The sequence below is a fragment of the Folsomia candida genome, unplaced genomic scaffold (assembly GCF_002217175.1).
Source record: "Folsomia candida strain VU population unplaced genomic scaffold, ASM221717v1 Fcan01_Sc015, whole genome shotgun sequence".
Taxonomy (NCBI): domain Eukaryota; kingdom Metazoa; phylum Arthropoda; class Collembola; order Entomobryomorpha; family Isotomidae; genus Folsomia; species Folsomia candida.
In genome coordinates, this window is record NW_019091207.1 from 2,933,975 (window position 1) to 2,948,749 (window position 14,775).

The window sequence follows — 14,775 nt, forward strand, 5'->3', positions numbered from 1 at the left end:
ATCCCGTAAACTTAAATTTTACAAAATTTTAGAAATTTTTCTAGGGAAAATTAGCTCACAAATTTTTGTAAAATTGCTCAGATCAAGGACGTCTCTTTACTTTGTAAAAGTTTGTTTTACAAAACTTACCGATTTCACAAAGTTACCAAGCACCGCGTGAATTTACCTCAATATATTATCCGCGCGCTTTAACTTGTCCCCGTCTCATACACATTTTAACGGTGCACTCTGCCGTGTTGTAGAGTGTGGAGCGTGTATACTGACTGTGTTGTAGAAACCGTTAATTTGTGTATGAGACGGGGACAAGTTATAGCGCGCGGCTAATAATTATACCATTTTTCAATTTTACAATGAAAATGACAATTTTATCGCATAAAATTTCGTAGAACGGCGCAACACCCGATAAGCACGCGGGACATGGCTGTAAACGCGGTCACGGATTGTGTCGCCCTCGCTCCTGTCGTCGCCGTTACGGACTCGAGTTTGGTGAAAAAGGCATTTTTCTATGTTTTCGAACACTCGACGAAAGACGGTTTGTACAATTATCATGTAAGTATTTTGGTAATTAAAAATGCTAGTTTGTTACCGATTATATTTAAACTGCGAAATTGTAAAGAGATAAAGTCGTTACAAACGTAAATTGTATTTATACTTGGTTTATACCGAGGAGATAATTCAGTCAGCCCTTGGTAACTTTGTAAAATCCATAAATTGTGTAAACTTATTTTACAAATTTTTAGAAGATAAAAAGGCAGCCTGATCTGCGTAAGTTTGCAAAAATTGGTGAGGTAATTTTGGTTGCAAATATGTCTAAAAGTTTGTAAGTTTACGGATTTTACAAAGTTACCAAGGACTGCGTGATGCCTCACTGTGATAAATAATTCGGTCCCAAATTGTTTATTTTTTTTACTATCAGGATAACTTCACAGTTATTATTTATTTGTCACCGATTTGGTTTTAATTTGTCATGAGTTACTAATAAAGTCTAATTTTGGGGGTAAATAAAAATTTTGTTTAGTTCATACGTCATACCAACCTTTACATGAAATTACAAGTAATTTTAAGATGGGATGGTAAAATCTTGTTTGATTTTTGGCACACAATTTTGCCAAAATATTGTAAACTTTCTACCAAAACTTTGTCAACGGTATGTGAAAAATTGTGATAATAATCTTATAATATTGAAATATGCAATAATATTTATGAAATGGCAAAAGTTGGCGTGAACTTTGTCCAATTTTCAGAAGCATGAATTGTCATTTAACTTCTCTGCATAAAATAAATACGGATTTTAGATCTATTGTAACCAACTTTTTAATGTGGGAAAGTTTTCGAAATCTAAACTGCGACGTTATGATTTGAAAATTGTTTCATTACGTAATTGTACAAAATGTATTAACTCATATGAAAACGATTAAATTATCACTGACTTGAAATTCACCTTATTGTTAGAATAATACTACATCAAGAGAAAAATTCTAAATTCGGTGTCCAACTATACAGGGAATTTTTTATCGCTATTTTTTGTGTTGCGAGAATTGAACAAAATTATTTCTAAAATTGAGAGTAATTAATATCCCCAAATTCTTCGATGTCAAAATTGTTAAATACTAGAAATTGTGCAAAAAACGATTTTTTTTAAATATACGTGCTATTTTTTATATAAAAATTGTGCAAAAAACGGATTCTTATTTTAAAATGGGTATCATTTTTTACTTTAAACAGGTCAAAAGATTAATTTTTACTTTAGAATTTGTGTTACTTTTTGTAAGAAAAATGTTTTAAAATGTAGAATGTATTAATTTTTTAGCGAGCTGGTGCCGGTGGTGGGGAAGAATTGAATTACATATTTGGCAACCCCCTGATTGAATTTGCCACTGGGGGAGTGCTCCCCTTCCTCCCGAGCCCACTGCCATCCAACTATTCAAAAGGGGAAGTCGCCTTATCCGAGCTTTGGATGAGTTTCATATCAAACTTTGGACGCACTGGGTAAATAAACACGCAAAATAAATTCTACTGCAAATTCACATAGCCCGAGCCATTGTTTACTTATCAAATTATTAAAAATAAATAACTAGAATTTAGCAAAATTATTCAAAAACATAAAGTAATTCCTTATAATTTTTGGAAAAGTACAAGAAGCTTCCCCGTCTGGTAACAATTTGCTACCGAACTAGAATAATAAATTTCAGTTAATTTGGCGCCTTGAAGTGAGAAATTTTTACTGGCGCAGTTGCAAATTTTTAAATTCCCAGAAATAATTGTTCAATAGCAGATTATTACGGATAGCAAAATTTTGTTACCAATTTCTTCTAAGCGCGATTAATGATCTTATTTATAAATCGAGTAAAATGTACCAAATTAACTAATTCAGTTAAAAATCTAAATTTTCCATCCATAGCAAATTGTTACCGACAAAAATTTTATTACCAATTGCGTCATTATATTTTTTACTCAAGTAAAATGCACCAAATTAATCTATTAAGACGGAGGAACAGACATACCCACCAACCTTTAGATAAGGCTTGGTTCGGGCCGTGTAAAACGTTAACTCTTCGGCTTCATGACTTTGCGTAATAATTTTTGCACTCTGTATGTCCCAGGAATCCCAACGGGCCAATAAAAATTGACTCGATCTCATCATGGCCAGTTTCAAAGGAGAGGAATCGTTACAAAAATACGGTTTGGGAATTGTATGACCGACTTCATCAAAAATATTTGGAAATTGGAGCGAATAAAATACGTACCCGGAGTCATTACAGGGCACATCAGATGGCCATTTGGCTCAGGTAATGAAAACGGGGTGGGAATTGGGAATAAAGGAAATGAGTAGGCAGGCCTGGCCCGTGCGGGAAGAATGGGTTCGATTTTCGGGAAATTTTGACTTGAATATGTCCATGCTAAAAAATTAATAATCCACGCAGGTAATGATTTATCGGTAATAAATTTGGTAATAATATTTTACCAGGTAGTAAAAATTCGTTACCATGATGGTAAAACTTTATTACCAAGCGATTACCACACGGTACAACGTATCATTACCACTTTGGTAGAGTCATACACTTGTGCTTTTTTCGGTAATGTTTATTACCAGATTATTAACAGTGTAATAAATTAAGATCACGTCACGTGCTTTACGCATGGTCCTTTATGCACTTTCTCTCCGGGTAGAAATACGTGGATAATTTTGTAGCAAAAAAATTGTTTCACAAATTTGAAGCAAAAATTTATTCATTTTCAAAAATGTAGTCAACTTCAATTTCAAGTGAAATATTTAATCTAAAATCTATTTCGGAAAACAGGCATTAAAATTTTGTCAAACTGGCGTCAGATTTGCACAGTTTTGACGTCCTATCCACAAGTGGAAATTTGTTTCAGAAATTTGCGAAACAAAAATTTAATATTTTGAAAAATTATGTCAATTTCAATAATACATAATTTCAGGTTCAATAAAATTTTGTATACTGGCGTTAAATTGTGTTAAAGTTGTGGAAAATTTATACCGAGATTTGATCTAAATATGTCAAATGCACCGCACAAATTCCCATAAAACTCTATACGGCGTTAAATGTGGCCAAAAAAATTATTCCTGAAAACTTTGATATCTAATTCTCTTCACTTTTAAAAAATAAATCTCAATCAATTACTTTCCAAGAATACAATCAAAGGCCAATTTTTCTTTTCCCGTTATAAAATATTGGCTAAATTATTAAATGAGAATTAGTATTGAATTAAAAAGAGCTTAAAATAGGCCGGATATGATTAATGACAAAAATCGGAGTTGAGAAATACATGTATGCAACTGACCACACATTATTATTCCGTAACCCTTGCCTTTATTACGGCCTAAATTTTATGCACAAATTAATTAGCTGAAAGTTTCCACTTTTTTGACGCAACATAGCATAGCACCAGCTGAAAATTCCATTACGTCGAATTTTTAAAGATAATTCCTGCTAAAAAAAATTGTAAATAATTATTTGCGATGCTTGTAATTATTAAAAAAATAACTTCGAAAAAATGAGTTTTTAGTAGTTTTTCCGATCGAGAAAAAAAATTGTCACGTTCGGAAATTAATATATTTGTATCCATCCAGCAAAATTTGTACCTTGTCATTCGCAGTCCTTTCCGTTATAATTTTTCTTATACTGTTAGAAATCTTTTATAGTCAGTCAGGTATTGATGTTTCGATGTTAAAGTTGCTACCACTTGGTATTAAATTTATAGTATAGTAATAAAAACTTGCTATATACCGATGCATACCTGTTCAAAAACAAAATTTTCATTTAAAAGGATTAGCCTCCGAATTTCTGATTTTCATTTAGATTCAGTCATTTTCTTTTAAACTCATTTCATTTCACTTCATCGGACTTCATTTCTTACTTCGCCCCATGTAGTAAGCATTGGGTGAAAAATGAAATGAGTAAGAAATAATTTCATTTACAGTCATTCATCTGAAATGACGGAATCCTTTCAATCATGTTCATTCAAATGACAGGAAATTCATTCTTATTCACGATCATTCACTATCGTAACCAGCCAAATGAATGAAAGTGAACAGGTATGTACGGATATGGTAAAACTTTACCATTACTACACGGTATGACTTATCAAAACCACTTTGTTAGAGTTATATGTGAATACCGTTTGGTGCTATTTTAATACCGGATTTCTAATAGTGTAATTACTAGTAATTAGACTCGAATCAAAACCTATTTCCTGTGTTTTCTTAAACCAGAACAATTTTTCCATTTTCCATTTCAACGGCATATTTCAGGACTTTCACCACTTACGAGACTCATACTACTAAATTCATCACATTTTATACTCACGAATTTTTTTCTTTACCAGAGTTAATTATTTTGTGCAAACCTTTCTTGATTCATTCATTTTTCATTGTGTATAAATAGGCGGTTGCGGTTTGTTAAATGGATTGCGTATAAGACTTTAATGATAACGTGGTTCTTTTGAAATTTATGAAAAGATTGGTGCCCGAATTGCAACGGAGCGGGGCTCAGATGGCTTCCAGCTTCCATAACAAGATGAAAGGAGGAAACGACCCCGTTCTCTACATGGGAAGGTTGGTGATTTAGATTTACTTTGGTAAAACCAGTGTGTGTATGTACCATTAAATATGGAAATTGTGTGGCTTCAGGGAACCTATGGGAAAAAATAAGGAATTTTGAGAAAGATGTAAATTTTGAGGGTTTGGAAAGTTGTTAAAGATACGGAAGATGCGATAGTGGACATTTTGGATGTTACTTATTTGGTAGGATAGAGTGTTGGTAGTTTTTTACCAGTTGGGTTTACCGGTAATAATGCTGCACCGAAATAATCCAACTTGAGGGAAATAAGGTTAAACTTGGAGTGAAATTCTTAGCACAAAGTAATTTTGTTAATTGTGTTTTATTTGTTAATGAAAATCGTTTGAAAATATTTAAATTACGTATTTTCAAAATTTAGCGTTGTTAATTAAAAAAAAATTAATTGTGTATGTTTAAAATGTTGCATGGTTAATTTTAAAAGGATAAATTGCGTATTTAAAAAATTAATTTGCGTATTTTCAAAATTCGTCCTTATTAATTATAAAAATAAAACATTTTGAACCGAATCTACAAAAATATTCAAAACCCCAAAATTTACAAAATCCTGCATAAAACCGTATTTTAAAAAAATCTCCGAAATTTCGGAACCCTCCTTTTTCAAGAGCCTCATCTTTATCTCGTCTTCCGCCTTTACTCCTCCGCTCTCCCCAGTAATGAGTGTGCCTCGCATCAAGCCAGGTTTTACTTAGGAATTGTTTGATAAATGTGGATTCTTAAAGTGGAGAAGAAGAATGTGGTTGGTTCTTCGAGTGAATGAAATGAGAGATAAATTTCGACAACAAAATTTGCAAGTAAATCTTTTACGCAACAATTTCTTCATTTTAGGGGTGATTACAGGTGCGGTTCTTACCCAAAAGTTTACAAATACCGACTTGTTAGTGGTGGTCCAACTGGAGTAAAGTAAATTTGCCCATAAAATATTACATGTGTAGAGTGTCACAAAATTGGGAAAATGGTTAGTTGTCTTATCAGACGGACCCCTTTTTATTGCCGTATTTGTGTGCTTAAAATATGAGAGAAAGTTGTTACACGAGGAGGAGCACGTGTTATTTATGGGCAAAACTAGCAAGTAAAGCCCTTCGCCAGACGTGGACATAATTAATGCGGGGGATTTATTTATGTATTTATTTTTGGACAAGGATATTTTTAGTGGGAAAAAATTTGTGGCGGTTATTCAGATAGATTTATGTAAATATGTATTTCATAAATATTTCGTAGATTGTTTTATGTATCTATAAATAACTGGCTGGGATAATCGCAGATAACTAACTTATCATAATGAAGGGTATTTATGCATGTATTTTTTAACGTTATTATAATTACGTTTTTCAAAAAGCATATATGGTTTTCGAAAAAGATGGAAAATTGCGTCATTTTTGATATTTAATTATTTTATAAATACGTTATAGACAGATTTTATATCGATAAGTCCTGATACCCACACAGTTGATAACTACCTTATCCATCATCATCGACTATAACTATGTAAATCACTAAGATTTAGTACCAGTTGGAGCATCATATTTTAATTCAAGTACTTATCTACTTTCACTTCCGGGGCATATGTAACGGCCTGTTTTATAAGATAGATAATCTAATAAATGGAAAGCTATGCAACTAACCATATTTTGTGTTTGGTGAGTTGAGTGGGTGGTTAATTTAAACAAGGCAAAAAGGAAGCATTGAAACTAACTTTTGCCCGTGGTAATAACAAATTGCGAAATTTTATGTACCTCCAGCAGCAAATATTGCGAAATATTTGTAGAGATGAAGCAACTTTTGTTAAGGTAACATACGCTAATTTGCATATGTTTGTTACACACAGGTTGAAACAGCCGGAGGAGGACGGAGAACAAGAACCACCCGGGCAGGACGTGGGTGTTGTTGGCGGGGGACTAAATTCTGCCATGTTGTACGACCTCCTGCTAGGATACGGGTACGGGGTGGAGGGCGGGGTATCCCCCGGGGTGGATGGGGTAACTTTATTGGGTGGTGAAGATGGGCAAAGTGAAACTGGAATTGAGACAGACTTAGGAGGCGCTAAGGGCGGGAAAAGTCCCACCTTAACTCTGACCACGTGCTATTCTCCCGTCTCATCATCCGTGCAGAGTGGCGGGAGGGGGACAAATGAGACTGGAACGGCGACAAATTTCTTCGATGGGTCAAATTTCCCACCATACTCGGTCATTTTGGCGATTACGATTGCAGTCGGTGAGTTAATATTTAAAATTTAGGATCAAATTATAGACGCAATTTGTTTGTCACGTGGTAAACTCTGTAAATTTTCCTTCATTGAGACAATTCACGACGTCATTGGTAACTTGTATTTCAAAGTCCGTAAATTTTGTACCATAATTTTAGAAATTTTTACAAAATTAAATGACACCCTTGATCTATGAGTAAGTTTACAAAAAAAAGTAAGCTACCTAATTTTCCTTCGAAATACTTGCAAAATTTTGCAAGTTTTTACGTATTTTACAAAGTTACCAAGGACTGCATGAATTGCTTTTATATTTTTCAAACGTTAACAAAATAAACTAACCCACTTGTAACGCTGATTGCCTTTGTTTTGCAATAGATACATAGTTGAACCATATTATAAAATGTGAGCGAATTTCAGCATTATTATTTTCCGTGGGTTTAACGCCGTGTAGAAATAATATGAATTATTTCAATTTAAAAAAACAAATAAACAGGTCGGACAAAGAAATTGTATCCATACCTGTTCAGAAAAACTTTTTTCATTCAAAGTTCAATCATCCCGCTTCCTGTGTGAAGATTTTCATTTACAATCACTCATTTTCTTTCAAACTCATTTCATTTCAAATCATCTGGCTTCATTTCTTACTTCGCCCCATGTATTAAGTTAAGCATAGGGTGAAAAATGAAATGAGTGAAAAATCCTTTCATTCACAATCATTCACTTGAAATGACTGAATCTTTCACTCATTTTTATTCAAATCATAAGAAATTCATTTTCATTCACCATCATTCTCGATCATAAACAGTCACATGAATGAAAGTGAACAGGTATGGTTGTAACAGTGCATTTTGAGGACTAGGATTGTACCTTGAATTGGGATATTACGATACAAATTATGAGTTAAGGGAAGAATTCCATTCGTAATTTGTTCATTTGTGCGAATGGGAGATAAAACAAGAAGGAATTTGAATTAACGCATGATTAGCGTTTATTTAGTTATGTAACAATCGACAGAGTGAAATAATGAGATTATTCACCCGAGTAGGTTAACAAGGGAGAAGTTGATTCCTATTTTGAGAAGAGGTTCATTGTTTACTGGGGCAAAAAAAATGCAAAAAATTTTCTGAAATTTTGTGATTTTTAGAAATTTCTTTTAAAAAGAAGCAAATGTAAAACTTCAAGACCGATTAGAATGATTGAAATAAATTTGATTATTTCAAGTACATAAAGATACAATTGTTGCTTTTGGCGGCACAGATTCTAAAATTTTTATGAAAATGTGGAAATAATGGTAAAAAGCACTTCACGCAGACCTTTGTAACATTGTAAACTCCATAAATTCTGCAAACTTACAAACTTTTATAAAGATTTCTGAGCAAAATTCCAATTTTTTTAAAACTTATCCTCAGATCAAGCGTGTCTCTTTAGTTTATAAAAATTATTTTACACAACGCAAACATTTTATAAAGTTGCCAATGACTGCGTGAATTCTGCCATAATTTAAACTTATTAAAATTTTTCATTTTTAAAAATTGTACCGTTGTTGACTTTGAGTCTGGGGAAAGGTTGCATCTTTTTCTTAATAAAGGTTAAAGTTTACTATTTTTTTTTTAATTGGCGTTAAACTCCTTAAAAATAAATTTTCATTTCGATATTTTTTCAAATATTTAATTCCTTCAAATTTTTGTAGAAATCTATTTTTGCCAGCGTAACTAGCTAAATCGCAGTTATAAGTTATTTTACAAAACCTATGAATTTTACAAAGTTACCAAGGACTGCGTGATCTGCCTTACTATAAATTGGCAGGTTTAATTGGGAAATATTTTCCCAATTTTTCCCTAAAATCACATTAATTTCTAAATTTCACATTGACAAGAATTAGAGGAGTAAACCCGGCACAATGCTTTTAACAAATCAATTAATTAAGATCTATTTGGCCATAAATCTACATTCTTCTGACGAGAAGGTTGGAAATACTGGTGAAATAAAATAATAATTGTTAGTTTTAGTCAGGAAATATTTCCCCTAAAATCACACAAATTCCTTAATTTCTGTTATCTATTGACAAGAATTAGACGAGAACATGTCACAATATTTCTAATATGCAAGTCAAGTTATTAATATATTTCAGCATAAATCTATCTACTTTGGTACATTATTCTGACGAGAAGGTTATAAATACTGGTAAAATAAATTAATAATTGCCAGTCTTAATTAGGAAATATTTTCCCCAATTTGCCCTAAAATCACACTAATTCCCACTAATTTCTGATACGCATTGACAAGAATATGACGAGAGAGAACACATCTTGAGAGAAAGGAGTTCTTTTGTTGCGTAGAATTCGCTTCCACTCCGCGAATTTCCTAATCAACCGTCCCCTTTCGGTTTTCTTCTATTCAATCTTCTTGCGTACTTGGTGCCGTGATGTAACTAATGTAACGGAGATGATGATGATGATGATACCACCACTTTGTCCCTTGAAGTGGAAATGGATGATGAAAGAGCAAATAATAATAATCCGACGAGGCGAAGGAGAAGGAAACCCAGAGGGAGAAAGTTACTTGCTAGGTTTTTACACACTTAGAAATTTTAGGGTATATATTGTTGTTGTTACCGAGTGGGTAATAATTTTGTTCAATTTTGTTACCACTGAATTGTACGAATTTAGCTAGCAATTTTGTTCAAATGGGTTAATTTGTGCTGTTACCAAACGGTTATGGTTTTTGGTAATGTCTTGATGTTTAGTAACGTGTTACCGTGATTAATATTGAGTCAATTCACGCAGTCAGTGGTAACTTTGTAAGTTTTGTAAAATAATTTTATAACCTTTTATTGTAAAATACAAGATTTTTTTTCAGTTTTTATTTTAATACAAAATAAAAAGATGCCTTGAAGTTCACAAAAATGTGTAAGCTAATTTTCCTCAGAAATATTTGTAAAATTTTTGTAATTTTTTTTAAGTTTATGGAATTTATGGATTTTACAAATATGCGTAAATTGCCTTAATTTTCGATTTTTGAGTATTTTGTCAAGTTTTCGTACCCAAATTACTTTTTTAGTAATTTCGTTATGACGTGTAGCTAAAATACATAGATTCCAATTTTTAATACATAATTTGATAGGGTTCATGTTTTTAGTTTATAAAATAATTTTACAAACTTTTATAAAATAAAAAGACACTCTTCGTCTGACAATGGAGGTCTCCCAACGTATGCTCACAGATTTGTACCAAACTATAGTTCTCAGCATCCAACCTCGGCCAAAATTTGATTCCCGCGTTCGTATCCCTACCATACTCACAGTGTGGGAAGGATACGAGCACGTGATGGTCGAGGTTGCATGCTGACCATATTAGCGTCAACCGATCACAAATATAATTAGTATGAAATTTGCAATGGAACCATCTGCCAATGATCAAGTTTAGCAGAGATATTTGCATAAAAAGAGGAGAAAACGCACCCCAAAGGGTGGTAAACTTTTCATTTTCCAAATTTCCTGCGCATTTTTCCCGTTTTGGATGCAAATATCTCCGCCAAACCTGCGCATTGGCAGATAGTTCCATTTGCAAATTTCATACTAATTATATTTGTGATCGATTGACACTAGTTTGGTCCAAATCTGTAAGCATACGTTGGGAGACCTCCATTGTGAGTAAGACAATTCAAATGATCTTGGCGCAGCGCCAATGGTGCTCATGAATCGCATCTGAATTTCGGTTGTTAATTTTTTTTTACTTTTCAATTTCTACAACGGTGTTAACCTTTGACTATTTTTTGGAATGAGAAAGGTTTGCAATTTTTTATTCAAATTTTATTCGTTAGCTACTTGTGGATTTCACGATTTTTGAAACATTTACAAAAATCATAATTTTATCGGGTCATAAATCAAGTTGTCAATTATTTGTAAAATTTTACTTGATAACGAATTTTATAAAGTTACCAAGACCTCTGTGAACTGCCTCATTATTGTGTCACTAATTTTGGTAATGTCTTTACCAACGGTTTTCACATTATTTCACGAACTTTATAATTCTCCTTTTTTACAAGTCCAACAAACCAGATTTTTTTTATAAATTGATAATTTTTAATTTCGTAATATGAAATTGTTACTACCCGATTTTTAAGGGAGTATTCCTTCTTTGTGAGAAGGAATACTCAGTTTCTTCGTCAGACGAACTGAATGAATGGTCGTCTTTGACTCTTTGATTCTTGTGTTGGTCAAGTCAAAGTGGCAACTTTCTTAACTATGAAAGGACGCAACTTTCTCTTTTGATTTGACAAAATCATGGCGAAATGTATGTAATGCGAGACGAGATTAAAGGAAAAGTGGGAGAGTGTGTCGTGACGAAGTAGTGTTTCGAATGAATTAGCCTGATTAAAAGGGGGGACAAATTTGCCAAGAAATTTGGCCAAGTTGGAAGTCATTTGCAGTGATAAAATTATGAAATTTGGTACAGATGGGTGAATTCTTATTGCCAAGTTGTTCTGAAATTTAAGTCGAACTTGGTGAAAATTTTATAAACTTTGAAAACAATTTAAAAATTCTGAATTACTTGGGTTTACAAAATACCGTGGCCTTTTTTTCGTAAAATCTTATAACAGTATACCCAGTTTGTTACGTGATTTTGTTTCGTAATCTTCGCAACCTTGAGCAATTATCTGCGGAGTTTACAAACCTACGAATGAATTGCGTTTGAAAGTTGTACTAAATTAGAAATAAAAACGTTGCTTGATAAGTGCAAAATTAATTAGAGCTTTCCTAGATTTTGGTATGACTTTATAGGCTGGGGAACTTTACACGATTGCAAAACCTGGCATGAATTGCAAGCAAATACTTTTTTTTGACAAAATATGTACGCACACAAAGTGTGGGGACGGATCTAGATTTTCCTAGTAGTATGAAATTCACGCTAATGCGTTATCTAATCAGATAAAATTACAAAGCCTTGACGGAGTCAGGTATTTTAGATTTTTATTTTCCACAATCTTCACATTATAAAATAAATGTGATTTTTAAGTCAAAGTTTGACAACGCTTTGAAAAATTGTAAAATCAACGATTGAACGAAACTGGTTACAGATGATTTATTCCATGACTATTTTTTTATTATTGAAAATTTTAGATTGGGACAATTCAAACACTTCCAATATTCCAATTTCAATAAATTTCAAAAATATTTCTAAGGAAAATTAGCTCCAAAATTTTGAAACCCTTACTCAGGTCAAGGGCATGTCTTTATTTTGTAAAAGTTATTTACAAATCTTAAGGCTCTTACAAGGTACCAATGACTACTTGAATTTCCTAAAGTTTTCAAAGTAATTTTACAAACTTTGCTAAATACCTTACGCGAAACTTAGAATGAATGATCTCAATTACCTTTAACTAATAAATCAATTTAAAGATTTCACATTCGATGTGAAACCATACGCAAAATTGTTACAAATTTGAATTTCTACTTATAATTTCCTCCCAACTGATTGCAGAAAACTTGCACTTTTACAGAGTTTACAAAGTTTTCGAATGAATTGCGTCAAAAAATGGAAATCTTGGGTTTGATAAATTGCCAAAAATGTATGCTAATTTCCCCCCATAATTTGCAGGTTGTTCCCTCCTCATCCTAAACATCTTAATCTTTGCCCTCGTAATTTGTCAACGTGGTCGGAGAAGAAGAAAATCTCGCCTCTTGTTAAAGTCCAGTTCCAACCTGGGCGTCGCTTCGTCCGCGTCGACGACCCGGGACGAGGGCGAAAATCGTGGCGACGATGAAAATGACTCCCACCATTTACGCCATGGTTCCACCTCGACCAAGTTTTCGTACTCTGAGCCGCCCGAATTGCTCAAATCTAACAGAACGACGGCCAGCTCGTTCCTCCAAAATTCGCAAAGTTCCCACTTGCAAGCGGAAATTGAAGCATTGGAAGTTTTGGAACTCACGGTGAAACAACATCATCAAGAATTATTGGGGGAGAAGGCACTTTTAACGATGGGTAAGGAATTCAATAATTGAACAGGGTAACGTCTTTGCAAATAAATTCAGAAATGTGATAAATTTGAAAAATATTGGTAAATGCTTAATTGTAGTAATTAAAAGTCGTTAGTATTTTTTTGATAAAGATTTATGAAAAAATTAAGATTTTAGATGCATTCTTACAAATTTTTTGTACATACAAATGCAAATAGTTATTTAATATGAGTCCGTTAAAATAAATTGCTTACTTTTCGGCAAATTTTTACCATATATTTTTGGCACAAATTAAATTGTCAGAGGGTCCTTGCAAATTAATTCAGAGATTTAATGGAAAGCTCTCACATCTTACAAATTTTCAAAAAGTGTTAGTATTTTTCAAGTAAAGTTTTCATGGAAAAGATGGCATTTCAGGTATGTTTCTCCCAGAGTGTAGTTATATAACTCGGTTAAGATAAATTACTTACTTTTGTACAAATATGTTATCAAGTTTTCACAAAATTAGGTTGCCTTTTTGGAAATTAATTCAAAAATTTGATACAAAATTTTCAAGTCTTACAAATTCTCAAAAATTGATATTTTATTGTGATAATTAGAATTTATTAACTAAAGCTTTTGCCGAGTAGATTTAATTTCAAATATCAACTTGTAAATTGTTGGCTGTTTAATATAAGTCCGTTGACCTAAACTGCTTACTTTCTTAAAAAATATGCAAATTTTTCGCATAAATTTTTCGCACAACTTCAGTACCTCCAAAATAAGCTAAAATTATATACTTATCTTCCCCCTTTCCAGATAACCTCGCCTCCCATGAGACCACCCACCCTGCCAATTACACGACCCACACCCTCCCTCGAAACTACTTTCATCACCAACACCAACAGACGTCGTCGCCCAGCGTGGCGTCAAGTCAGCTTTCCTCCACCTCGTCGACCACGGTCATGTCGACGACGGCCATGACGCCACTCGCGATAGCAACCTTGCCCCGGTGCAATGGTGGACTAACCTCATTTCTGGGTGGTGGCGGTGGTTCCAGTACGTCGTCCAGTGTTACAAATACTACGAAACCATATCCCCCGCCGAGAGGGGGGTGTAGTGCGACGCCCAGTGGCGGAGGAACGCTCCGCCGCGGGGTTCGAATCGATTACAGTGATACGTACAATAGTGACTCGAACAATGAGAATGAAGCAGAACTTAAAGTTTGACAAGAACCAGGAAGAAAGTTTGTAGTTGTGAAAGTTTTGGAAAAAATTTCCCGAAAAGTTCTTTATCACTGCTCAGAAAAAATACGTAATTTATTTCGTACTAGAAAAATGTTTGTATAATGGATAAGAAGATTTTGTCACTCGATAAATATGTACATGTGTAATTCTGAAATTATTGTTGGATAAGATAATACATAGTTTCGTAAATTAATTCGTAAATTAATCTAATTTTGCGTTGTATTTGGGTAGAGATTAAAATTGAATAAATTAAGGAGACACACACCTTCATCTTTTTAA

At 33.3% G+C, this 14,775-nt stretch overlaps 1 protein-coding gene across 3 annotated transcripts in view; it reads left to right on the top strand.

Annotated features, from left to right (window-relative positions):
* LOC110856380 (neuroligin-2) overlaps positions 1 to 14,775 on the top strand; it is a 257,446-nt gene extending 242,671 nt beyond the window's left edge. For all 3 annotated transcript variants that reach the window (XM_035856892.1, XM_035856893.1, XM_022104865.2), the window contains 7 exons: positions 387 to 549; positions 1,811 to 1,989; positions 2,604 to 2,789; positions 4,985 to 5,080; positions 6,931 to 7,316; positions 12,909 to 13,295; positions 14,069 to 14,775. In XM_035856892.1, the coding sequence (XP_035712785.1) occupies positions 387 to 549; positions 1,811 to 1,989; positions 2,604 to 2,789; positions 4,985 to 5,080; positions 6,931 to 7,316; positions 12,909 to 13,295; positions 14,069 to 14,478 (1,807 nt within the window). In that variant the 3' untranslated portion in view covers positions 14,479 to 14,775. The remainder of the gene's footprint in view (positions 1 to 386; positions 550 to 1,810; positions 1,990 to 2,603; positions 2,790 to 4,984; positions 5,081 to 6,930; positions 7,317 to 12,908; positions 13,296 to 14,068) is intronic.